At 39.6% G+C, this 26,555-nt stretch overlaps 1 protein-coding gene across 2 annotated transcripts in view; it reads right to left on the reverse strand.

Annotated features, from left to right (window-relative positions):
* LOC145412223 (6-phosphofructo-2-kinase/fructose-2,6-bisphosphatase 1-like) overlaps positions 1-26,555 on the reverse strand; it is a 132,021-nt gene that overhangs the window by 15,406 nt on the left and 90,060 nt on the right. For both annotated transcript variants that reach the window (XM_080282154.1, XM_080282155.1), the window contains exons 6-10: positions 23,117-23,220; positions 21,871-22,089; positions 21,611-21,699; positions 21,076-21,221; positions 20,464-20,591 (exon numbers count right to left, since the gene is read on the reverse strand). In XM_080282154.1, the coding sequence (XP_080138280.1) occupies positions 20,464-20,591; positions 21,076-21,221; positions 21,611-21,699; positions 21,871-22,089; positions 23,117-23,220 (686 nt within the window). The remainder of the gene's footprint in view (positions 1-20,463; positions 20,592-21,075; positions 21,222-21,610; positions 21,700-21,870; positions 22,090-23,116; positions 23,221-26,555) is intronic.

The following is a 26,555-nucleotide window of genomic DNA, read 5'->3' on the forward strand; positions in this document are numbered from 1 at the left end:
GAACGTATTACAAACTGTACTAATTTTACTACCAGATCTTTATTCATTTCTCTACCCTATCAATACAGTACAGTCTTCATACAACACGAGAAAGGTTATGCTGAACCTCATGTTAAATCAAATTCATGCTAAAGCATGACATACATTTACATGTAAAGTAGGGGGTTAGGTTCAGGGAGTCCCACGTTTTTCTTTAAAAATATATATAAAGATGGGTTATTACAAATAAGTCAGCCTTAACCCTTTGTGTTTATGGGTCCAGTGCAAATTTCAATCACACGTTACCATTTGCCGCAGGCTGCATCTGTGCACAACCATTCATTACCATTGACAACAGTTGCATCGAATGAAATGGCCCCTGTTTTTTTTGGGTTATAAAATTATTTTGCATCCATTTCTGGATGAGAACAAACCACTACTTGCGTCCCCATTTGTCCCTCCGCCGCGCTCAACCCACGCTGCATCCAGCGTTGCCCCACTCCCCCAGTCAGTGTGCTACGTGCCTTGATCGAGCATATGATAATTTCCTTTTGCGTTCAGTAAAATGGGCCCTAATTGGCCTATGGTAATTCTTTATACACCAAAATGTAGCTAAATAAATTCCCTGTAACTTTTTCTCCGTAACATTTACCATATAAATCATATTTCTTGGAGAAAACTGTAGAAAAAAAAATTAATTAGGGCATAACTTACATTCAGCTGATCTTTTTTACAACACTGTAATCAACTGCATTTATTTAGGATTACAGTGAAAGAAAAATTACAATTATCGAAGCATAAATAAGGGTCTATCTATCTATCTACTGCCAGACGCCTTAATCCCGTAAGGGGTGGCCACAAACAAACTGCCTCCATGTCACCCTGTCCCCTGCCATTTCATTGCCCTGCTCCCAGCCCACACCTCCCTGTCTCATATACCTCTCCACTCCATCCCTCCATCTCATCCTTAGCCTCCCCCTCCCTCCACCTCACTCACATACACTCTCCTCATCAGTCTCTCACTCTCCATCCTCTCCACACAGCCAAACCACCTCAGTGTGTTTCTCCCAATGCTTCTTATCACATCCACATCCACACCACAATGTTCCTTCACTTCTTCATTTGTCAGTTTGTCTCTCCAAGTGACTCCACATGCTCCTTTCAAATAACTCATTTCCACTGCTCTCAATCTTGACTTCTGTCCCTCCAACAAGGTCCAAACTTCACATCCATACATTAGAGCTGGTATCACAATACTGTCATGTAGCAGCTTTTTCACTTCCATGCTCACTTCCCTGTTTCTTATCACTGCTTTCAAGGAACCAGCAACTTTTTTTCCTTGTTGTACCCTTTCAAGCACTTCACCCTCTAAACTTCCATCCTTACTCATCACACTAACCAAGTACTTAAAAGCACTCACATTTTCCAAAGCCTCCTCATCCAACCTCACTGTATTGTACATTCATAGACTTCACTTCTCTCAAAGACCATACCTTTACTCCTCCATATATTCACCTTTAGATTCTGTTTCTTACACAATCTCCAAAATTCATCCACCAAGCATTGCAGCTTCCCTTCCTCTTCACTTAACAACACAGTATCATCTGCAAACAACAGTACAGGGAGTTTCCAAACACTGCCCTCTCTCACTAGGGCTGCTACAACATCCACTTCCCAAACCTGTATCTCTTTTATTACCTCATCCATATACAGACTGAACAACCATGGAGACATGACACATCCTTGTTTCAATCCAACCTTCAAACACAAAAATTCACTCAGTTCACTATCCACACGCACTGTAGCCTTAGCACCCTCATACATACTCTTCACGGCCTTCAACAACTTCCCATCTACTCCATATATTCTTAATACTTTCCACAATCCTTGTCTATCCACCCTGTTATATGCTTTCTCCAAATCCATGAAGGCCGCATACAACTTCTTTCCCTTCTCTAGAAACTTTTCCACTAAAGGTCAAGAATGAATATATAATCTACACAACCTCTTCCCTTCCTAAAACCTCTTTGTTCTTCTCCAACTAATTCCTCTATTATTTCCCTAACTCTGTACATAAGTATCCTACCATACACTTTTCCTATTACACTAAGAAGGCAAATGCCCCTATGGTTACCACATACTTCTTTTTCCCCCTTTCCTTTGTACAGAGGAATAATTATACCTGACTTCCAATCCCCCGGGACTCTACTGTACTTTCTCCCATGCGAATCTGCACATCTTCCACATCCATTCTACCACTATCTCTCCCCCATGTTTCAGCATTTCACCACACACTCCATCAATTCCTGGGGTTTTTCCCATTTTAACTTTCTTCATTGCTTCCACAATTTCCACCCTACTGATTTCTTCCTCTCTTCTCACATCCCTCCTTCTCCCAGCCATTCCCCAGCCACTTATACTTGCACTGATTTCATTCTCTAAGCTCAACAATTCCTTAAGTGTTCTCTCCATCTGCTCACTTTTTCTCCCTTCTCCACTTGTAATCCATCAGTTTTATCTTTCAATCCCCAACTAACTTCTTTGGCACCTGTCTGACTCTCCTTACCTCTTTCCAAAACATTTTCTTTCATTCCCTCCACTTTACACTCAAGTTCCTTCCAAATTCCACATCCACTCTCTTCTGACTCAGTACAGTCAGCTTGCCTGTAATGCATAAATACTATCTGTACTAAAACCTACATTTCTCGCAGTAAATGAAAAGGAAGGGATCACTTCTGATTTCCAGACTAACCAGCAACTACTCTACTGCAGTAAAATGCACAAAGAGAGACTGGCCAAAATTACTTAACTAAAACTAAGTTTTCATTACCATAATCTTTCAAATAGTAATAACATACAGTACATCTCTAGTTTTGCACTAATAACAGAATTAGGGTATCCCTCACTACATACTGCACGTTCCAATTAATTTTATTTCTATTTAATATTACCAATTTTTTAACATGTTTCTGGTTAAAGACACCAACCAAATGTAGGTGAAAGTATCCCACTGGGTCAACCTTGGAACCTACCAACTATGTACTCCCATTGAGCCTGTGCTATAATGTCTTTGGCTGACGCTAACTCACTTAACTTTGCATTTCTGGGCAATTAAATCTCATCTCTTAGCAAAAGATACTTGAATCATGTCATGCAAATCAAAATGCAAATAAAAATACAATGGTTCAGTACAGTATGGTTCAGTACAGTATAAGTAAATATATAAATATTTATTTCCTATACCTTACAGCACTTACTACTCCTACACCAAAATCTTCATTGCTTTTACCTGAGTAATACTCTCATCATACAGTCAGTAGAAAACTGTTTCTCTCAAGCTGAATGAAATAACCTGGAAGCTGCAATATTAAAGTATAAACAGTCATCATACAGAAAGGTTAACCCATGTCAGGCTGATTTCTTTGAAAGATGGTTTACCTCCCAAGTCACTGTTTCATAACCTACGTAAACTGTACCTCCTGTGAAGGCTGCAGCTTGGATGGGTAATACAAACATTTTTAACTTTTTCAGTACTGTACAATATGCTTCTCTGAAACTGAATAAAGTTATCAAGTAGATGCAAAACTAAAACATAAATAACATAAACAAAAAGCTTTTAAAAACACATAAAAGTCAATCAACACACATGTCTTAGCTAGCTCAGTTCATACAGGTGTATGAATATACTATACTGCAGTAAAGTTCTGGCATACAGTGCAAATACTTTGCAATATTAAAGTATAAACCGTCATCATACAGAAAAGTTAACCCATGTCAGGCTGACAACTTTGAAAGGTGGTTTACCTCCCAAGTCACTGTTTCATAACCTATGTAAACTGTACCTCCTATGAGGGCTACAGCTTGGAAAGCGTTAATGCAAACTTTTTAACTCTTTCAGTGCTGTACAATATGCTTCTCTGAAACTGAATAAAGTCATCAAGTAGAAGCAAAAATAAAATATAAATAACATAAAACAAGAAGTTTTTAAAAACACAAAAAAGTCAATCAACACACATGTATTAGCTAGCTAAGTTCATACAGGTGTATGAATATTCTATACTGCAGTAAAGTCCTGGCATACAGTACAAATATTCAGCGAGTAATACAGGATTAGTTTCTGGAAAACACTTATCAACCAGGCTTTTGACACAACAAAACACAACTATTAACATACATTGAAATCAGCATTTGTGGTAGGTGGGGGCGCTCACCATTCACTCACTCGATGTAGTGCTGCTGTCGGGATCTGTCCTTTCCTCTTCTCCATCCTTCTTTCCTTCCATCCTTTTCTGTCTTCCTTTACTTCATTCTTTCCTTGTCCTTCTGCCCATGGATAACTTTACACTTCCTCTTCTGTCTTTCTTTCCTTCATTCTTTCCTCTTCCTTCTGCCTGTGGGTGACTCTACACTGAGTGACAAGCCAAATGGTTTCCTGTACACCAGGAAACCATTTACCACGCTGGGTGGTAACATATAACCAAATTTTGGCGCCTGGTGGTTTAGTGAGTAATTATTGCGCTCCAATCAGATTGAGCCGGTGAAGGTTTATATCCAAGGGATGGTTGGGGTTGATTGCTCATGTAATGTCACTCAGGGATGAGTGAGGCTGGTCACTCTCATCTTAAATGTTGGGACCAACTGCTTAGCCCCGGACTCCTACGCTCCTCATGGGGCAATGGAGGATTGGATGATGGATGGATGGATGAGATCAGCAGCAATATATTTAATTAATTTATGTTAATCTATCTATCTATGTAATTATAGTGTGTATATATATATCTATCTATCCATCTATTGCCAGACGCCTCAATCCCGTTTGGGGTGGCCACAAACAAATCGCCTCCAAGTCGCCCTGTCCCGCGCCATTTCACTGCCATTTCACACACACACATAAATATATATCCATCCATTATCCACTCCTATGTTGTCCGATGAGGAATGTAGGGGGCCCAGGACTAGGCAAGTTGGTCCTGACATTTAAGATGAGAGTGACCAGCCTCACTCATCCCTCTGTGGCATTATGTGGGCAATAAACTCCAACCACCCCTTGGATATAAACCTGCACCAGCTCAATCTGATTGGAGCACCTTAAAAACTCACTAAACCACCAGGCACCATAATTTGGTTACATGGTTACCACCCAACATAATAAATGGTTTCCTGGTGTACAGGAAACCATTTGGCTTGTCACTCAGTGTAGAGTCACCCAAAGGAAGAAGAGAGAGGAAAGACTGAAGGAAAGAAAGACAGAAGAGGGAGTGTAAAGTTACCCAAAGGCAGAAGGAAGAGGAAAGAATGAAGGAAAGAAAGACAGCAGAGGAAGGAAGGAAGGAAGAGAGGAAAGGGCAGACACCCAACGCAGCATTATATTGAGTGAGTAGATGGTGAGCACCCCCACCTACATATGTATTTATATATACATACAATGTACAGTAATCACTCGGTTATCCAGACGTTAAGCTTTGGCTCTATTAAATCCGCATCTGGATTTATCTGTCTGTATGCGAATGTAACAGCTCCAACACTGGAATCTGGTCTACCTACAAAACTAAAAAATCAGTTGGGTGGTTGGCCAGCCTCTCCAGCCAAATGCGGTTAGTAGATGGAACCCACAAGCTGAGCAAAAATGGTTGTCCAGTTCCCTAACAAATGGTCAAAATTCCCTAGCCACCCCTATCACTTGGAAAATTCAGCCAGCTAGAGGGTAATACAGACACGTAACCCACAAACAAAGGAAAATGGCTGTCCGGCTCCATACCGAATGGTCAGAATCTCCCAGCAGCCCAGATCACTCAGAAAGTTCCCCCAGCACTTGAGTAATACAGGCATGTAACCCACAAGATGAGCAAAATGTCTGTCCAGCTCCCTGCTGAATGGTCAAAGTCCCCCAGCAGCCCGGATCACTTGGACACTAATGACTGCACACTAGTAATACAGACCGCAACCCATAAGATGAGCAAATATGGCCATCCAGCTCCTTCACCGAATGGTCAAAGTCCCCCCGCTGCTCTCACTTACTCCCCTGTCCCTCTTCCATCCCCCTCCAAACTCAGCACTGCCAGGTGTATCTCCCTCCCTGTCCCCCCACCTCCTTCCCCTACCCCTGCTTAGCACACTGCCCTTTCCCACCATCCCTGCATCAACACCAGTGAGTTGTTTAGTTTTTGGCTATTAAATTGAATACTATTGGTCGTACTGGTATTCTGAAAACACCATGAGAAAGACTGTGAAATTCTGCATTTAGATATATGCCTAACTCTTGCATGGTGCAGGCAAAATTTTGCGCTAAGATATTGGGAAGTTAAATCACTTCGTACTCTTGAACAAGTTTACTCTCACTGCATTTCTGTACATTTAGTCATCAGTTTTGTGTCTTTTTATTAGCTTAAAGTATAAACACTGGTGAAGATGATGGTATACAATTTATCAGAGCTGAGCACGTCCGCAATCACTTCCGCCAACCATAAATCCCGCAACTGCGGAAGTGTGATTTCATTTGCAACAAATTTTACGCAAATTTGCAATTTTGCGTTTACGGAAGTACTTCCACAAAAGCAAACCTGCCCGCAAACCAGCCTGACCTCTGAGAACTTTGAGCAGTTTGTTTTCATGCAGGGCAACATGGACCTGCTCAAGATGGAGTTGTCTCAGTTGTTGGAGGAGCCTGACTGTAACTGAGGAGTGAGGACTGAGCAGGTAAGAGCCGAGGAACTGAGGTGGACTGGTGTGTCAATTTGTCAAGTGTGAGCTGTGGGGTGTAATAATTTAATTTATTTATCTACAACAATGAATGATTTACCTTTGTTTAGTAGTAAAAACAGATTAATATACTAATATAAAAATATTTAAAATATGTATTTTAGCTTTACTACAAATAGAAATCTATATATCCTACTCAGTACTACAGACAATTTCCAAACTTCATAGAGTCATCTATTATTATCAGAATAGGGTAAATAAAGATATAATTCTGGTGGATAAGCAACTAGAGATTACTTTTAACTCCTTGATTACAAAAAATATCATCCTAAACTCAATAAAAATACTCTAATGGTATCCAAAATAAAATGAAACAGGTACCATGGTACTGAACAGGATACAAGGGTTTGCACTAACATTTGCAGAACTGCAAACTTCAAGAAGTTTGCAGATTTATGGTTGTGGAAGGTAATGGTTTGAGTTTGCATATTTACGTTTTCGGAAGTGAACTTTCATTTGCAAAGCCCAGCTCTGCAATTTATACCAATATAAGCAATTTCAGGGGGGTAAATTTGGCTGTGGAAACATTTTTCTTTGTGCGCATGGAAGTAGCCATTGTTTGGTTCTCAGCTTTGTGGGTGGTTCCCCAAAACAAATAGAAAACTTACAGTTCCCAAGAGGGTTAGCACTGTTTTTACAACCGTCGTCTTCATTGATTTTTTAGTAGACTTTTGTTGTTTATGCATTGTTTTCATAGTATCTAGCATTTTACTGAATGTTCCCATGTGTGTTTTAATGTCTACATAGCTGAAAGACCGAAGAAGACTCACAATCAGGAGGGGTACTGTACATTTAGTAAGATATTTGTGGATTTCTGTTGGTTATCCATTGCTTTCATAGTGTCTTGGATTATACTGGATACTCCCATTTGTGTTCTGATGTCTAAATACACCTGAAAGACCAGAGAACACCACCACATATAAAAGGGGTACTGTACCTATAGGGTGGGTATGGGTAGGTTGGGTATAAGTATGGTATAGTTACAGTAGAGGATATTGCTCCATGTCTGGATTTCGTCCGTACTCAGACATGCCTTTGGCACTATGATGTCGGAAAATCGAGGGATTACTGTAATTTGTTCACATGAGGGAAACTCATACTGGTGATGTAGTTAATAATGAAACAGGCCACAAAGTATTCTACAATACAATAAATCCTGTCTTCTATTTAGTTACACATATGCATCATAAAACAACTTACAAGTAAATATGGAGTAATTTATATTCATTTATTTATCTAATTTATCTATAGTCACGAGCAGAAGAAATACAGTAAACCCTCTTCATAATGAACTTCAATTTATTGCACTTTGACTTTTGTGAAGTCTCTGAGCCAGCCAAACAATATTTTAATACTTTACATACACTGAATATGGTTCATTATATATTGCAGATGCAGCTAACTGACAAATCTACAGCTTCAGTCTACTTTTGCCTGACACTGAGTAACAACTTTCACCACCACACTACCATTTACCTAGTTAGCTTTATTGCCTTAGTGGACTGTAATTTATCAGTGATTTATAATACTCAGATATTTATGGTACAGTACCGTACAGTATATGCACTATGTACAAATACAGCACTGAGTTGCACATTATGGTAATACATCTAGCAAATTATGGTAGGTATATAATGAATCTGGGACTGCAAAAATACAACCAGTGAACACTGACTATTTTGAGCTTTCAGAATTCAAGTCCCCCTTTTCCATCCAATTACAGTAGTTCATTACATGAAGGGTTTACTGTATAACCAACTAGTCCTCCAATCTGCATGTGATTGTCGCGCATCAATTAGTTACTACAGCTTGATGTTAATCCCGTGGTCGTCTAAAAGCTGACAGGGCCCGAGCAGATTCAGGTAAATGAATCCCTCCCATAGCCCCTTGCTGGCTACTCCTGTCTTCTCCATAGTTGAGGGCTCTGTTATCACCCACTGAGAGTCCTTCCACTAGCCCTTGTAACACACTGACTTGCACTCCATCTATTACGTCACTAGAAGCCCCCTGCATGTCTTCTTCCTTTCCTTCATCGTTGCTCGTCACCTATAATAACACGCGTGCCCCAGCCACCAAATTAACATTAGAGTAAAAACCCTATGAATTAATTACTCAAAATACTTAAATCTATACAGTAATCCTTCTCTTAGATTAGCTGAAAGTCACATCATGGAGTCAGAGTACAGCTAAGGCATAAGCCATACTTCAGTACTGTAATTTATTCACATGAAAAAACTGTGCTATATCTACCAATTACAACTTTCTGTGAGTGGTGGTAAAGGCTAGTCAGACATCCAGCTGTCTATATTATAGAGTTGTGGTGATATGTGTTATTCACATATTCTACAGTCTTTTGAATAATTCTTATAATGTCTTTTATAACACATTTATATCAGCATAAAGAGCTACTGGTGTAAGCATTATACAGGAAAAAAAAAAAAAAAAAAAGCAATCTGTAAAACTAACCAGAATTAACACGTCTTAAAGAGAAATAATCAATACAAGCAACAGTTTACAGTGATGTGGAGGGATGATCCAAAACTTTTTAATGCAAAAAATACAGGAAAGGATTACTGTATGATGAAAGGGCACTGATCAGTTGTCGGACATACTACTGATCAGCTGTCAGACTTACTACAGATACGTTGGTAAACATACTAAAATGTTAGAAATATCTCCTACAATACTTTGAAACTGAAGGGAAGCTAATGGCAACAGCCATTCCCGCATTACCCCCTCTGGAGTGTAGGGGCCCAAGTCTATGCCACCACATTCCATACTGCCTCCTAAGATCCTACAATCAAACATCTAAACTCCATTACAGTTCATGTACTGTATTCCTTACAGGAGAGGAAAGGAAGATATGAATGCAATGAAGTGCTGGGGAATTAAGAGGACACACTGAATAACAGAAATGGGGAGGTTGTATTGCAATGTACTTAACCCCTTGAATGCAGGTGACATCCATTCCAGTTAAATTTTGCTACTACCACATGATTTATCCAACTGATGAAAGGCATCGAATACTGAATGGATTTATCTGATAGACCAGTTCAACAGTCTGTCCTAATCTGAATATAAGGAGATTTCAAGACACGACTCGCTATACGACAGTTTGGTATGCAATACAGTCATTACACGTTTTATGACGATTCAGTTTACGATAATTTGCTACAACGATAATAGAAAAGTTCCACCCCAAAATTCGATTTACAATAAATTTCCCACTATAACGATTCTGCCATCGGAAAGTGCCAGACACACGCAAGGTGACCGTCGCTTGTCTCAGGCAAGGTGGCAGGCCCGGCATGCAGGCATTGTTATGGTTTAGGTCCCGCCACCCCTTCAAAGCAGGGCTCTTGTTTGGCGAGCCACAGCTCGCAAATGCGAGTGTTTTTTCCCTTCAGCGAACAAATTATACATGTAAGTCGCTTTTTGGCGAGAAGAAAATACATCCACTTCCAAACCTAGTAAACTGCAAAAGAGGTAATCTTACGTCAATGAGCAAAAAGCATGTTGTAATTGATTATTAAGTCTTTCCTTGTCGTCACTGTTAATGTTTAAGATAGAGAATGTGTAAATAAATAAATAAATATATTTATAGCTCATAAAATATTTCGGCTCGAGTCAGTTTGGCTACTAAAAATTTATTTGGCTCGTAAATCTGAAACTTTAGGAGCCAAATGGCTCGCAACCATCGGCAGTTAACAAGAGCCCTGCAAAGCCCTGTCGTTTCAACTTGTTCATGTGTGCCCCCATTATTGTCACCTCTCAGCCAAACATCTTATTACAGTACTGTGGATTTGTGTGCCCAGTGGTAAGGTCAGTGCCAGTGTAGACCCCAGTGCTATGGTTGGTGCAGGTATGGATCCCAGTGCTAAGGTTGGTGCAGGTATGGGCCGGATTCCCCTCCCTCTAATTTGTTTCCCTTCTGACTCAGAGGCTGACCACTAGTGCCTGTAAGCACAGGCTGTCCCCCAGCCTCAGGGGGGATGACTTGGAGATGACTGGGACCAACTCAGGAAGGAATGAGGGTGGGTTGTCATTTATGGTTCAGTCTTGGTTAGGTGACTTTGGGAAGCTGAGTTGACGTAACTCCCCTTTTATAATGGGTTTCAATCTCCCTATTTACGATAAAATCAGTATACGATAAGGTATAACCTGACGTAACCCCATCATAAAACAAGTAATGACTGTATGTTGAATGAACAATGAAATAAAAAATACACAGCAGACTCTCCCAATTATGGAGTAATTGGAAGAAAGAACGATCCAATAAAGCCAATAATACTGTACGTTGTATCCGTTAGTCCTCTTGAGGTGGGGTTCAAGAAAATGTTTGAAAATAAATATGTACAATAGAATTTACTAGCACTAAAACTGAAAATTATACCCATTTTGCACTAACCTGGTCCATAATTTTGCCCTTTTTCAGTTTCTTTCATGTCCTTGTCATTGCACATCTTTATTACTAGTACAGTATTACTATTACAACTCACCAATCACAAAGGGAAGAGGGCAATTTTTCAGGCTAAGTTGGCATAAAAACAGTAGGAAACATGTTTTGCAAGTCTGCAACCCATGTAATGGGCACTGTTCTTTATAGCCAATGGAAGTCTGGTGGGTTCGTAGTGTCCGTTAAATCCAATATCCTGCCTCTCGAGATATGTTAAATTAAGGGTCTACTTTACCCAGTTTCAGGTTAAAGTTTGCCTAATTCATGTATATGGTAATTGAGGTGGCTGCATACAGTAATCCCACACATAAACAGTGCCTCCTGCACAAGCCGACAGTCAGACATTTGAGCCCAAATGGCTGCCCAGTGTTAAAACACACTGTGACTGTCTCCCTCTCATTCCATCTTGTACATGCAAGACCACTGAAACACCGTCGTCATCACCAAATAACAGCACAAATGTGTGATGAAAAGTGCACTGTGCAATATTAAGAAGTGATAACTTTATCTGTGTGATATACTGAAACCTGTGACTTGGAAATCATGTCTGGCAAGGTTGCTACCCCTAATGGAAAGTGTGGTGCTACTGAGGACACCAAGGGTAAGCCTATAAGGGTAAGGTTTTTTGAGATTTTAGTTTATATGGCCCCTGGCCCCCATACGTATCCCCACTGAGCACATATTTAATCAACATCAATGTACGATAATTCATTATGCGATTTGTTTTCACTTGACGTAATCCCATCACATACCGAGTCGTGACTGTTATAAAAAAGGATATCCTCAGGCATAATGGGTTAACAATGATAATGGTGGCTTAGACTGAGGTCACAAAATGGATGGATAAAATGTACAAAGATAGGCAACTTCCCACCAGTTCCATCAAACAAACATAAAGTGTCTCAAGAGAGAGAGAGAGTGATTAAAGAGAGTCTAGACAATGCAGAACCTGCATGAGTCTGATTCACAATTAATACAGTAATACCATACATTATACTGTTAATACTGCTTATGTCATGCTCCCATTAGAAATATTACGGTGCGAAGAGTTGTAATTTTTCTATATTAGGCTGGATTTACATGATGCTCCTCTCCACTTCATCTTAATGCATTGAAAATCAATGCAGCAACTTGGTTAGTTGTACTGTGTATGTAATATACTGCACTTTTAAACAAATTTATGGTTACAGAATATGAACAAAATGCTAGTAAGAAATATGCAAGCATATCTTTATCACTTCAAACAATCATTAAACCAAGGCACTGTTTATTGCTCATTTATTTCATTTACTTCAAGACATTTTTATACGCAAATGAATGACTGCTTCCATGTAAATGAAACTCAAAATAGTTTACACACCCAAGGCTTTACCAAGCATGAATATTTAGCTGAATATTGTGACCACCAGTAACACCCAAGAACCTCCACCATGGATTATGCATGTGTATTGATAATGTCATTTCTGTTAACAGCACATAAGCAAGTCTCCATTACAAATATCTTCATCCATCTACATCAACTACTGCTCTACTCTAAAAGTCTGGCCTAGCATATATCGCAAGCAGACTATCTTAATTCTGTTACTCTACCTAACAAAAAAAACAAATAAATAAAAAGGAGATAACAGATAATCCTACTGAGTATGTGCTGTATCTGAATCTCCTTTACTACCACTGTTAACTGTTCTGCTCAGTTAATGACAAACATATATTCTAGCTATTGCTAAAATTTGCTAATGGTATGCTTAACTGTATGATGCCATGAGGAATGTATATAAGCAGTCACACTATCCTACAATTAGTAAACTAAATGATAAATTTAAAAAGTTAGGAAAACAGCAGGTTTCCACAGCTCATAACATCTTGCTTCACATACCTGTGGTGTTCAACTGTCCTTCTAAACTGAAATTGCAATAACAAATGTTCTCAAAATTAGAGAAAACCTTGCTGCTTGAAGCTAATAAAGTTGCCATACTTCTCACTTTTCAGACCAATTGTTATCAATACTTGTAATTATAGCTTTTCAATGGTGAAACTACTCAATGGAGAAAAATCATAACAGATTTAACTCTAACATCATCGTCATCATCATCATCATCATCACAGGTGTTGATGCCAAAAAGTAAACCTTATCAATGTCTATTCAAAGTGTGTAATTTTCCACAACACAAACCAAACTTGATCTAATATTTACAAAAACTGAATAAGGTACTTTGTAAATCTGCATAAATCAGTATGCTTAAAGCATGATGATCTTTCTAAATCAGCAATACCTAATTCTCTTTTATTCTAAAATAAAACTTGCTTCTTATCCCCTTCACTTGGATGATGTCTCCTTTTTTCTTGGTTATGAAAAATGCAATGTTATTCAGCTTAGGAGAGCACCTTTTAAGTGAAAGGGTTAATGAAGGTTGTATCTAAGCTCACAGTTCAACAATTCCCACCTAAGCTGAATAAAACCATCTGTCCATTTTAGTAATAATAAAAAAAAAAAATATGTCATCATTGTGAAATGGTTGGTCTTCCATCTTTCTAAAATTTTATCTTCCATGAGAAGTCATATATCTTCTAATTATCATACATCACAAACAGAACATAACAGACTGATTTTATTACTATATTGCATTCACAAAAATATTACACTAAGCTAGCAGTCTACACATTTAAACATAAATGTAATGAACCTCTTCAATCTAATTACATATTTTTCACATTATTCTTGATATCACCAGATAATTTTATTCAGTTCAGGACGTACCTCTATTAGTGAAGGGGTAAATGATGGTCATATCTAACCCCTCAACTTCAAAAAGTCCATCTAAAGCTGAATAAAACAGTCTGGAGATGGCAAGAGTACAATGAAAATTACATAACTGGAGTGAAAGGGTTAAATCTCTACTTATAAAGTGTTATGTTTAAGTTCTTCAAGCCTTCATGTGGATAATCTTAAGCGAAGACCATGCCATGAATATGAATTTCATCATTCCTGGTAGGTTATGCTGGACCCTTAGGAGATAAGGTTTGCTCTTATCACTCTTGTGAGACACACATTCCATGAAAGCCAGAGATTCTTTTCAACAAAGCCGTAAGTTCAGGAGAGAAGTGCTGTAACTCCATTGTACTTGTAATATTAGTCTGAAACCATGTCCATGGTTTTGTAGCTGTTGTGGCTTTAAAGGTAATATTGAGTTTATGCCATCATGCCATTTTTTTCTTTGTCAGATATATCATGTACACATTTTTGCTAGCATTATCTTATTAGTAGTGTATACCATGTACATATTATTGCAAGCATAATCTACTTACTGATATACCATGTACAAATTTTTGCTTGCATATTTACTTACTGATATACCATGTACAAATTTTTGCTAGCATTATCTACTTACCAAATCCCATCATCCACTCACTCAATGTTGTGCTACTTCAAGGTTACTCTACATCAAGTGACAAGCCAAATGATTTCCTGTACACGCCAAGATATCATTCAACACACTGGGCAGTAACCACAGGTAACCAACTCAAATGTGTCAACATGTGGGTTGGCAGAGGGTTAATGCCCCTCCCAGAAAACAAATACCAAAACTAAAAAGACAAGTAAAATGCCTTGGACCTGGACAGACTTACAGGTGATGACCATGGACTGAACAAAGGACATGTTGTGAATTTCAACTTGGAATAAAAGGAGCATGAATGATGAGGTTAAAGAGAAAGAAATTGTACGGGTGCTTGAGGATGCAAAAATGGACATATGTGGCTTAACAGGGACCAAATTGTAGGGTGAGAGTGTGAGAGACTGGGAGGAAGGAATGGGCACATGTATAAGAGTAGCAGAGAAAGAGCGGGCAAGGGAGGGTGTATATATTATTAAGTGCATGAGATGGAAGGAGAATATACGAGAGTATTTGGTTCAAGGATTGTATGGATAAGACTGAAAGTAGAGGTACAACCATAGGTGACTGTGTGTGTGTATATGCGCCAACCGAATGAAGGAAGAGTTCTGGGGCAATGTGGAAGCATGCGTGGAAAAGTTTGGGAGGAGAGTGTTTTTGACTGGAGATATGAATGGAAAAGTAGGGATGTGACGGTGGATGGAGTTGCTGGTGAGTGAACTTGATGAGAATAGTAGTACTCCAGTGGACATTTGTGTTGGGACGGACAGGTGATAGTCACTGCCCTCTTTAGGCACAAAATGATCCACAGGTATACATGGCAAGTGATGAGATGGGTCGACGGTGAGCTGAATGAATGGAAGGCAATGATTGATTATGTGTATGTGGAGAAGAAGATATGTACTGGATGCGAAACCATACGGAGGCTGGGATGTGGACCCTCTGACAACCACCTGGTGGTGGTGAGAGTCATGGTACAAATGTGATGGATGAAAAGGAGAGAATGGAAGGAGGAAGCAGTCAATACAAAGAGGGTAGAAAGGTTGCAGAATGATGAACAAATGGCAGAATACAAGAAAGAAGGGAATGAGTGATTGGATAAGTATGATTTGGAGCAGATGGGGGAAGTGGAAGGTGTGCGCAAGGTATTCACAGAAGAAATCTGTGCAACATGTGAGGTGGTGTGTGGGGTGATATAGTGGAATGAAAAAGTGAGACAAGCTGTGGTGCAAAAGAAGAGAGCATTTGGTGAGTGGACGGGAAACAGAGGCATGGAGGATGTTAAGCAATGAAACAGAGAGATATATGTCGAGAGGAAGAGAGAGGAGAAATGAGTAGTAAGAGAGAGCAAGAAGTGAGTGGATGAGGAGTTTGGAAGGAATGTGAGTGTAATGTAGAAGGAATGTAAGTTAATGTTCTGGAAGGTTAAAAGCACAAGACTGGATGATTAAGAAGATATTAGGGGAGTTAAAGATAAAAATGGCAGAATGCTGGTGGAGAAGGGAGAAAAAGTGAGCAGGTAGAGAGAACACTTTAACCCATGGATTGCGCAATTACCTTTTTTTATCCCATCCTATGGTGCACAAAAAAACAAAGGAAAAAAAATTTTTTTTTTGGTTTTTGTTTATTATAAACTTGAAGATAAACATCCAGGGCATCATCTGGCGAAAAGAAAAAATCTCCCTCTCTCTGTCTTTGCACAGGGTCATGCATAAATATACGTACAAGAGTAGTGAATATATATATATATATATATATATATATATATATATATATATATATTTTATTATAAACTTGAAGATAAACATCCAGGGCATTATCTGGTGAAAAGTGAAAAATCTCTCTCTCTCTCCCCATCTTTGCGTAGCGCCATGCGTAAGTTTGCGTAGGGGTCGAGTTGTTTATGGTGATCCATGGCCAGCACAGCCTGAGCTGTGGCTCGCAATGTGACGCTACCCAGCCTGAGCTGTGGCTTGGAATCCACAGGATAAGGAACTGTTACGAATTATTGTTAAAAATTGAGAATGAATATAAAGTGAGTATAAGTGGCTGGGGAATGGCTGGGAGAAGGAGGGACATGAGAGGGGAGGAAAAGATCAGCAAGAAGGAAGTAATGGAAGAAATAAAGAAAGTCAAAATGGGGAAGGTCCCAAGAACTGATGGAATGTGTGGTGAAATGCTGATGCACAGGGTAGAGATTGCAGCAGAATGGATAAGGAAGATGTGCGGACTAGCCCAGGAGGAAGGCAGAGAATTGGAAGTCAGGTGTAATTATTCCCCAGTACAAATGAAAAGGAGAAAAAGAAGTACATAGCAATCATAGGGGCTTCTGTCTTCTTAGTGTAATATGGTCAGACTCTTACTGACAAGAGTTAGGAAGACAACAGGAATTAGTTGGAGAAGAAAAGGGAGGTTTCAAGAAGGGAAGAGCTTGTGTAGAACAGATATTCATCCTAAGGTCTTTAATGGAAAAGTTTCTGGAGATGGGAAAGAAGTTGTATGCTGCCATCATGGATTTGGAGAAAGCATATGACAGAGCGGATAGACAAGGAATGTGGAAAATATGAAAAATATATGGGGTAAATGGGAAGCTGTTGAATGCAAAGAAGAGTAGGGTATGAGGATGATACGGTTGCAGTGTATGTGGATGGCAAACTGAATGAATTTTTTTTCATCTCAACGCTGAAACAGAGATGTGTCATGTCTCTGTGGTTGTTCATTTTGTGTATGGTTAGAGTTGTAAAAGAGGAACAATGTAAGGCAATGGATGTTGGAGTGGTCCCAATGAGAAAGGGCAATGTTATGAAACTTTCTGTTCTGTAATTTGATGCTGATACTGTATTGTTAAATGAAGATGAAGGTGAACTGCAAGGCTTGGTGAATGAGTCTGAGGGAGTATGTAAGAAACACAATCTAAAGGCGAATGCAGGGAAGAGTATAGTTGTGGTCTTTGAGAGATATGAAGTCACTGAATTAACAGTGAGGTTGGATGATGAGAAAATAGGAAATATAAGTGAATTTAAGTATTTGGGTGGTGTGATGAGTAAGGATGGAAGTTTAGAGGACAAGTTTAGGGGACAACGTGTTTGAAAGGGTATAACAGGGAGAAAAGGTTGCTGGTTCACTGAAAGCTGTGATAAGAAATAGGGCAGTGAGTATGGAAGAAAAAAAAAACACTGCATGATAGTAATGATACCAACTCTAATGTATGGAGGCAAAGCTTGGACATTGTTGGAAGCACACAAGTCAGGAGAGAGAGCAGTGGAAATGAGTTATCTGTGAGGAGAATGTGTAGTTACATGGAGAAGCAGATTGACAGGGGTCGCAGTGAGGAAGCATTGTGGTGTGGATGTAAATATAATAGAATGCATTTGATGAAATACACTGAGGTGGTCTGGCCATGTGGATTGGAAGAAGAGTAAAAGACTAACGAGGAAGGTGTATGTAAATAAGGTGGAGGGGAGGGAGAGGGAGGGGGAGACTGAGGATGAGATGGAGGGATGGAATGGAGAGGTATATGAGAGAGGGGGTGTAAGTTGGGGAGAGGGAATTGAAATGGTAGGGGACAGGGCAACATGGAGGGGATCTGTTTGTGGCCACCCCTAATGGGATTAGGGCATCTAGCTATAGACAGGTACAGAGACAGGTAGATATTTTTGCTAGCATAATCTACTTATTACCTCCACAGTATACAGTACTCATCAGTGTTTGCTATTCTCACCTTCAATTATGAGATTATTTCTTGGGTTACAGAAATCATTTGGCTTGTCACTAAATGCAATCACCTATAGGTAAAACTGCATTGAGTAAGTGGATGATGATTTGTGAAGGGCACTGCTGACTGGGGGATGTTATAAATTACAAATTCCTCTTAAAGTGGTTAAAAGAAGAAGAAGAAGCAGGGAGGAGGAGGAGGAGGAGGAGGAGGAGGAGGGAAGGAGGAGGAGGAGGAGGAGGAGGAGGAGGAGGAGGAGATGATCAACACTATTAACATGCACTGCTCTCATATACAATACCTGGTTCTTATGATACTGATAAAATTTGGTTTAAAAAAAAAAAAAAAAATGAATGCATTTACTAGACTTCATTCATTCATCATCTAATCCTGTACCGTCCCATGAGGAGCGTAGGAGCCCAGGACTAGGCAAGTTGGTCCTCATCCCTGAGTGGCATTATGTGTACAATAAACCTCAACCATCCCTTGGATATAAACCTGCACAGGATCAATCTGACTGGAGCACTTTAATTGCCCATGAAACCACTAGGCACCATAATTTGGTTATACTGTCAACACCCAGCATAGTACATGGTTTCCTGGTGTACAGGAAACCATTTGGCTTGTCACTCAGTGCAGTGTCACCTGCAGACATAAGGAAGAGGAATGGATGAAGGAAAGAAAGACGGAAGCAGAAGGAAGGTAGGTAGATGGGAAAGGGCAAACACCCAAGAGCATCACTACATTGAGTGAGTGGATGGTGAGCACTCCCACCTACTCCTTCTATTCATTATTGCAATCTGGCCCTCTTCCTCACTGTTCATCCCTGTATTTCAAGTAAATACATTAATTATAAGAAAATAGTGTACATGCACAAGTGGCTTTCAACAAACTTGCTGCTGCAGCTATGAAACATTAGGGATGAAGTCAAACTGAGTTTGTAAGCACAGTAGAGCTGCAGTACCCTTCTCTTGAATTTATAACTGCATTGGGGCAATTTCCTCATGCTCACTGCAATTGTGTGTGAAGATAGTGAGAAGGCCAAGCCCTTTCCCCTAAGATGCTTCCACAACCTTCTGATGTAATGAAATGTTGGGTTTGAATTCAAAATAAACCTCTAAAATCAACGACTGCTTCACTACTATTCAACGTTTATCGATATACAAACATGTGACATGTCTTGGCTGGTAGTGACAGTTGCCATTTTGTCAACAGACAAGTTCTAATCAAAGAAACACAATTAAACAATAACAACCTACTAATGTCTTACATTTCTCTGATGCAGCTAAGTCTATTCAGTAGTGTAAATCCATTAAACATAACATAATTTCATAGTCAGATACAGTGTGTTCTCTTCAGGAAGGCATGCATAAGCCAAGCAATACAACATTGTAGACTAACAGCCCAAGCACAAAAAGCATTAAAAGGAATATAGGAAGCACACAACCAACACTTTCCCAAGGAAATTGCAGTCAACAAACCCAAGTTCTTGTACCAGACATGAAATTATTTAGTTAACTTATTGCAAGATGCTGTAACTCACCAAATCACCAAGACAAAACATTTACCCTGTATAATATACAGCGTGTGTGTGTGTGTGTGTGTGTGTGACATAGTATATATATATATATATATATATATATATATATATATATATATATATATATATATATATATATATATATATATATATATATATATATATATATATATATATATATATATATATACAATGCTTCACACACAGTGACAACTGTGATTAATGCATCCAAATATAATTTAAGAATATTATTCTTGACATACAGGCAGTGCCACATACTACCAATACTGCCAAGACATATAATACAGTATATACTATATTCTGGCAGAGTACATTATAATATCCTTCCCTCTCCCTGTTTCTGTTCTTCTGTTAATGTTTCATGAATACTGTGTAGGAGTATATAAAGGAAGTTACTGGAGCCATAAAATGACTTACTGGTGTGTCAGACTGCCTCCTGTAATCAGACTTGATAACAAGGCTTCATTGACGGTACTCTAAAATTAGCAATATGAAAAAGTGAAACACAATACAACCTTAAGACACACACTCCAACAGAAACTCTACTGTAACACTGATGCAGACCCTTATCTGCAACTGAACTAATTCAGTTAATACTCACAACTGGTTTGGAGCGGTGGGTGTCAACACAGTCAATTGGGATCTTAAAGAACTCCACTTTGCATCCGTAGGCTTGAGGGGTCAATTTGATGATTGTGTGCAATGGGACCTTCATGTATGGAAGTTCCGCTGGTGGAAAGGGAAGAGATTTTGGTTCACATACCAGTATATAGTATGTTAAAGTGTTTCTTAAGGCTTTTCACCCCTACAGTATGATCTACATTAAAAAAAAAAAAAAAAAAAAAAAAAAAAAAAAGAGACACAAAAGACCTCTTCAATCTCCTCACATTAACACACACACACACACACACACACACACACACACACACACAGACACATGAAATGTAGAAAGTAGCTACCTTACAAAATGTCAACACCATAGGCTATCAACTTTAAAAAGCAGAAACAAGGGACTACCTTCATTTTATGCACCACACTCTTTCAGAGTGTATCAGCATAGACATATCCTACTCCTGTCTTAATCCTTTCATCTCATCTTTCTGATTTCACATTCACTCTTATATACTGTACACATGCCTCCATCATGATCCAAGTTTGACATAAACAACAAATAACAGCCTTGGCTGGTGTGCAAATGGCTACCCTAACTCACCACCAGTCTTATCAAGGAAGTATGCAAGGACACATCGGAGAACAGCCTGGTGCCCAACCACTAGTACATTCTCCTGCCGCTCCAGCTCCATGATAACACTTTCCAGGCGCACTACCACATCTTCATATGACTCTCCCCTTGGGTACCTGTAGGGTAAGTATGCTTAATGGGTTATGACATATCCTAGGTAAGTTCAACAATCTCTTCATTCAGCATCTTTGTCAAGTCTGCACATAAAAAGACATTAGTTCAAACTCAATTATGTTCATAGAATGTGCATAGCCTCTGTCCTGCAAACAGAAGGCTTCTTTACAGCACTGATTAGATTGCCAGTCCTCCAGCAGGATGCAACAGAATCATCTGCAACTTCTAGGTAAAATAATATGATTACATAATCCATAAAAATCAGTGATTACTAATGGGTACACAACTGCACTGTACAATATTATGATACTCTGTTGGCTTTCTGCTATAACAAATAATTTTTCATAACTTAATCTGAGGTCAGGTCTTGTGGTAGAGAAAAATGCCATACCTATATGAGTATTTGTTCTGGTCCCTGGCAGCAAACTCTTCTGGATACTGTTCTTGGATTTCTTCATACATCAGACCTTCACAGATCCCCTGTTCAAGGTAAAAACATCAAATGTTGTGAGAGTTCTGTGTAATTTATATAGAAAAACTAAGTCTTAATAGCTGTTGAAACTCTTTTCACTGTAAAATACAACTATGTACACACATCTACTCATATAAAATAGGTCTGTAATAAATTTTGAATCCAAGAACTGTACTTACTGCATCAATCTCATTCAGAGCCTTCCACCTTTCCTGAGGTGCATCAATGCCCCCAGCTGTCTGAATAGTGCGTTTCATACAAGATGTCCAAACTCTCAAGTTGGTTATGTTCTGACTAGTTATGAACTTGGCCAGAGCATTGGCGTACTGTCGTCCTCGATGAGATAGATCTGAGTCACCACCAATTCTACCAAGCTGGTTGAACACCGACTCACCATGCTGCTCACAGAATTCAATATCAGAACATAATAAAGCCTTCCAGGAGCAGATGAACAATACTCCAGTACATCCTCCCTATATGTTGCCCTTCTAACACTGTTTCATTAATACTGCACTTCTAAAGAAATTACAGAAAACATGCCTCATAAAGACCCCTTGGTACCTACTGTATATACCTAATTTGCCAGTTTCTTACAATTTGCAGTACCAGTCCTATGGTAAACATAGTGATAATTTAGAATCCACCTCTGACTTATAACATGGACTCCCTGTATAAAGAAAACATATAACATACAGCAATGTGACAGTCAGAATGTCAAGCTTTGGTTGTTATCACCAATTACTTTCACTTAAGTTGATATCTGCATCTGGTGGGAATCTGAATCATTGCACCTAGGTAAGGTAAACAGATTGCCAGGCCAGCTGAACCAAAAGAAGTATACAAGTATATGAACAACCATATTGTTCATCTCCTATTTTATATCAAAACACACTCTCACTTGTTAATGAACTATGGGCATGGAGGAACTGGTTTAAATCCCTGCCAGAACCAATATTTATCATGAAAATACAAGTATGGTAATTTTGTTTTGAAAACTGCAATAAATTCCAGTCCATATTTTACTTTACAAGAAGGCTCTATGATGTACCACTGTACTTATTCCGATAGAAGGTTGCAAAACAACCAATGAACCATTAAGTGCTCCATAAATGTCTGAAAATCATACATCCAGTTCAGTACACAACTACCGTACATAGGTCTGGAGAAAAAAATAAAATAAAAGTCCAGTTCAGCAGGCAGAAAAAATAAAAAGGAAGACATAGAGTATAACTACCTGTACATTTACATTCAGGCAGCAATGCCCATACTAACATATGTAGGTCTTTTCACTTGATGAAACATCAGGGCTGCCATCAATCATTTTGAAAGAGTAGTTACAACATCATGTCTTTACTGATGCCCTATATTTATTAGAACTACACTGAGCCACTCTCCATCACCATAATTAAGCCTCTACAGACTCACCCTTGTGAGATATATGGATCGAGGTGTGATGTGGATATTCATGAGGTAGTAAGCTATGCGACTCTGAATATGCCCCTCTTGTTTGTGCACCACCACACGACGACCTGAGAAAAGAATACAGGTATGACACACAGTAAGCAAAATGATACAACATTCACTAAAGCATCTGCGTATGCCTGAACTTTAAGAATGATGATTAGTAGCAGTTAATTACTACATGATGTATATCAGCATAGGTTACATATTAATATACTGCATGTCACTGATTCTTAATGACAAGTAGACCCAGTGGGGGGTGGAGGGAAACACATCTGAGACGTAGGGCTCGCAAACAAGAAACAACAAAATACAAAAGGGGCAAAGCATGCCCAGTAAAATGGATCACAGAGTCATTCACACAGCAACCCCTCCAAATCCAAGATCCATTACACAAGCCTAACCATCTGCACCAATTCTGGTGGGTGCTTTTCTTCATAAATGGAATTTGCACACACTTACCAGAGAGTAAAGCCATCAACAAGTTTAAAAAAAATGGGGGAGGCCAAGCCCATCATGTGCTTCTCCATACACAAAGGTACTTCATATAACCTTCTTGATCTCTTGCCAATTCCCTAGGCTCTCATCTTGAATGTCAGGACCAATTTGCCTAGCCCCAGGCACCTACGCTCTTCATGGGGCAACACAGGATTAGATGATGTATGTATGTATGTATGCTTTCTCTCATACACTGCTTATTTAACTTACGTACCCATTCACCTTTCTTCTTGACTTACCATGTTTCCTCCCACCCAACTCACTCACTGGCAGAGGAATATGAAGAAAAATAAGCCAAAGATCCCATAAAAAGGAGAATGGTAGTTATCCAGTTAAAAGAAGAGGGAAAGGTTCTAAGTTGACAGCACCGACTTAGTTTATGATGCAAAAAACAAAAGTCAGAATGGCTCACCCAAAATAATGAAACCCACAGTACACAAGTGTAAGGGAGAAAGAGGACCCGAAGAGAGTGTTGACACTGAAATGGGCAAGTAAGCTTAGGTAATGTTGAGGGTGAAAATACTCTAGGTGGTAGGTGGGGGCGCTCACCATCCACTCACTCAATGTAGTGCTGCACTCGGGCATCTGTCCTTTCATCTCCTCCATCCTTTCCTTCATTCCTCTTATCTTTCTTTACTTCATTCTTTCCTTGTCCTTCTGCCTACACGTGACTTTACACCCCCTCTTTTGTCTTTCTTTCCTTCATTCTTTCCTCTACTTCGGCCTATGGGTGACTCTACACTGAGTGACAAGCCAAATGGTTTCCTGTACACCAGGAAACCATTTACTACGCTGGATAGTAACCATATAACCAAATTATGGCGCCTCGTGGTTTAGTGGGTAATTAAGGTGCTCCAATCGGATTGAGCTGGTGAAGGTTTATATCCAGGGGATGGTTGGAGTTATTGCTCACAGAATGCCACTCAGGGATGAGTGAGGCTGGTCACTCTCATCTTAAATGTCAGGACCAACATGCCTAGCCTCCGGGCTCCTACGCTCCTCATGGGGCAAGGTATGACTGGATGATGGATGGATGGATGAAAATACTCTCACAACAGTAACAAATGACAATGCCTGGCAAAGGCAGTAGTAAAGATGCTTTTGTTCCAACAGCGGTGAAGAGTATTTCTCCAGGTTGATGAATGGTATAAGAACTCAGTTTCCATGATAAACTCAGAGGCTGTTTAGTTACTTTTTTGACACACAGGTCAAAAGTACAGTATTTGGAGATTCATCCCTCATATGACTGACTTGTCCCCTGTACCTTACAGTGCTTGCTGGTGGCTGCACACAACTCTGAGACACTTCCTTAACCCATTTACTGCAGTTTGTGCACTTAGGTCTTTGGTAACTTATTAAGGTAAGCACCTGAAGATTTTGTTCAGTCAAGAGAAATTCTATAAGTCAAAGACATCTTGAGTAACTATTTCTCCACTATTGGTACATCAAGGAATTTCATTTTGGTTAACACCAGATAAATTTCTCCAGTTGAGAGAATACTAACAGTCCAAGGGTTAAAGGTGCCGATACTGCTTGAGTTGAGGGAGGGAAAAAATGTACTTACCCTTCCACTCTGGAATTCATTCAGTCAATTTATATATACTAACATCCTTCCAAAGCACTGAAATACCTCAATGCATTTGTTAATAGGTTTCCAAAGTACTGTACTGAGTCACAGAGACTCTTACTTGATAACCTAAATCATGGGGAAAGGAAAAATATGATATTTAAGGCGGCAAATCAGAAGAAGAGGGATAATCGGGATATTACAGGTGTGCAGTGTGTGAAGAATGATGAAGGAAGGGTAGTGGTGAACAGTGAGGATATTGAAGATGCATGGAGAGAGCATTATAGCCAGCTGTTGAATGAGGAGTTTGACTAGGATAGGGAAGGTTTGGAGCCAGCAGATCCAGTGTTTTGCCCTGGGCCTTTGATCGATGCTTTTACTGTGAGTGAGGCAATGGGCAGGATGATGGTGGGGAGGGCAGTGGGAGTGTCTGGGTTGACTGCTGAAATGTTGAAAGCCTCAGGGGATGTAGGGGTGAGGTTGGTCACTGACCTGATAAATATGATTATTTATGAGAATGTTGTCCCAGATAATTGGCTGAAGAGTGTAATTGTAAATGTGTATAAAGGGAAGGGTGATGCCCTAGAAAGAGGAAGTTATAGAGGTATTAAGCTTTTAGATCAGATAATGATGGTAATGGGAAGAGTTCTGGAAGGTGTGAATGGAGTAAGGAGTGAATGTTTGTGAGATGCAGCTTGGGTTTGTGCCAGGTAGGAGGACCGCTGGTGCTATATTCATTGTTTGACAGTTTCAGGAAAAATATATTGGTAAGAAAAGGGCTCTGTATTTTGTTTTTGTTGATTTGGAAAAGGCCTTTGACAGAGTCCCTGGAGAGGTGGTGAAGTGGGCAATGAGAAAGCTTGGCTTGGAGGGGTGGCTAATTAGGGTGGTTGTGGCTATGTATGTGGGTGATCGCACCCAGGTAAGAGTGAATGGAGGTTTGAGTGATGAGTTTTCTGTGAACGATGTGTGCATCGGGGGTCAGTTATGAGTCCCATGTTGTTTATCATGGTACTTGGAGCCCTCTCGCGTGACTTCGGAAGCGGACTCCCGTGGGAGATGTTGTGTGCTGATGATTTGGTGTTGATTGCAGAGAGCGAAAGGGAGGCAGATGCAAGGTTTAGGAGGTGGATAGATGGTATGGGACACAAGGGCTTAAGGGTAAATGCAGATAAAACAAAAGTGATGATATCTGGGGTTGGTGGCGGTACTGTCAAAGACAAGGGAGAGTGGCCATGTGCAGTTTGTCACAAGGGCGTGGGAAGTAATTCCAATTTGTGCGGTGTTTGTGATAAGTGGGTGCACGGGAGATGTACTGGTGTCGGAGGTGGACTGCGA

Source organism: Coenobita brevimanus, chromosome 92 (assembly GCF_032717465.1).
Source record: "Coenobita brevimanus isolate Jiangsu-jjx chromosome 92, ASM3271746v2, whole genome shotgun sequence".
Lineage (NCBI taxonomy): Eukaryota > Metazoa > Arthropoda > Malacostraca > Decapoda > Coenobitidae > Coenobita > Coenobita brevimanus.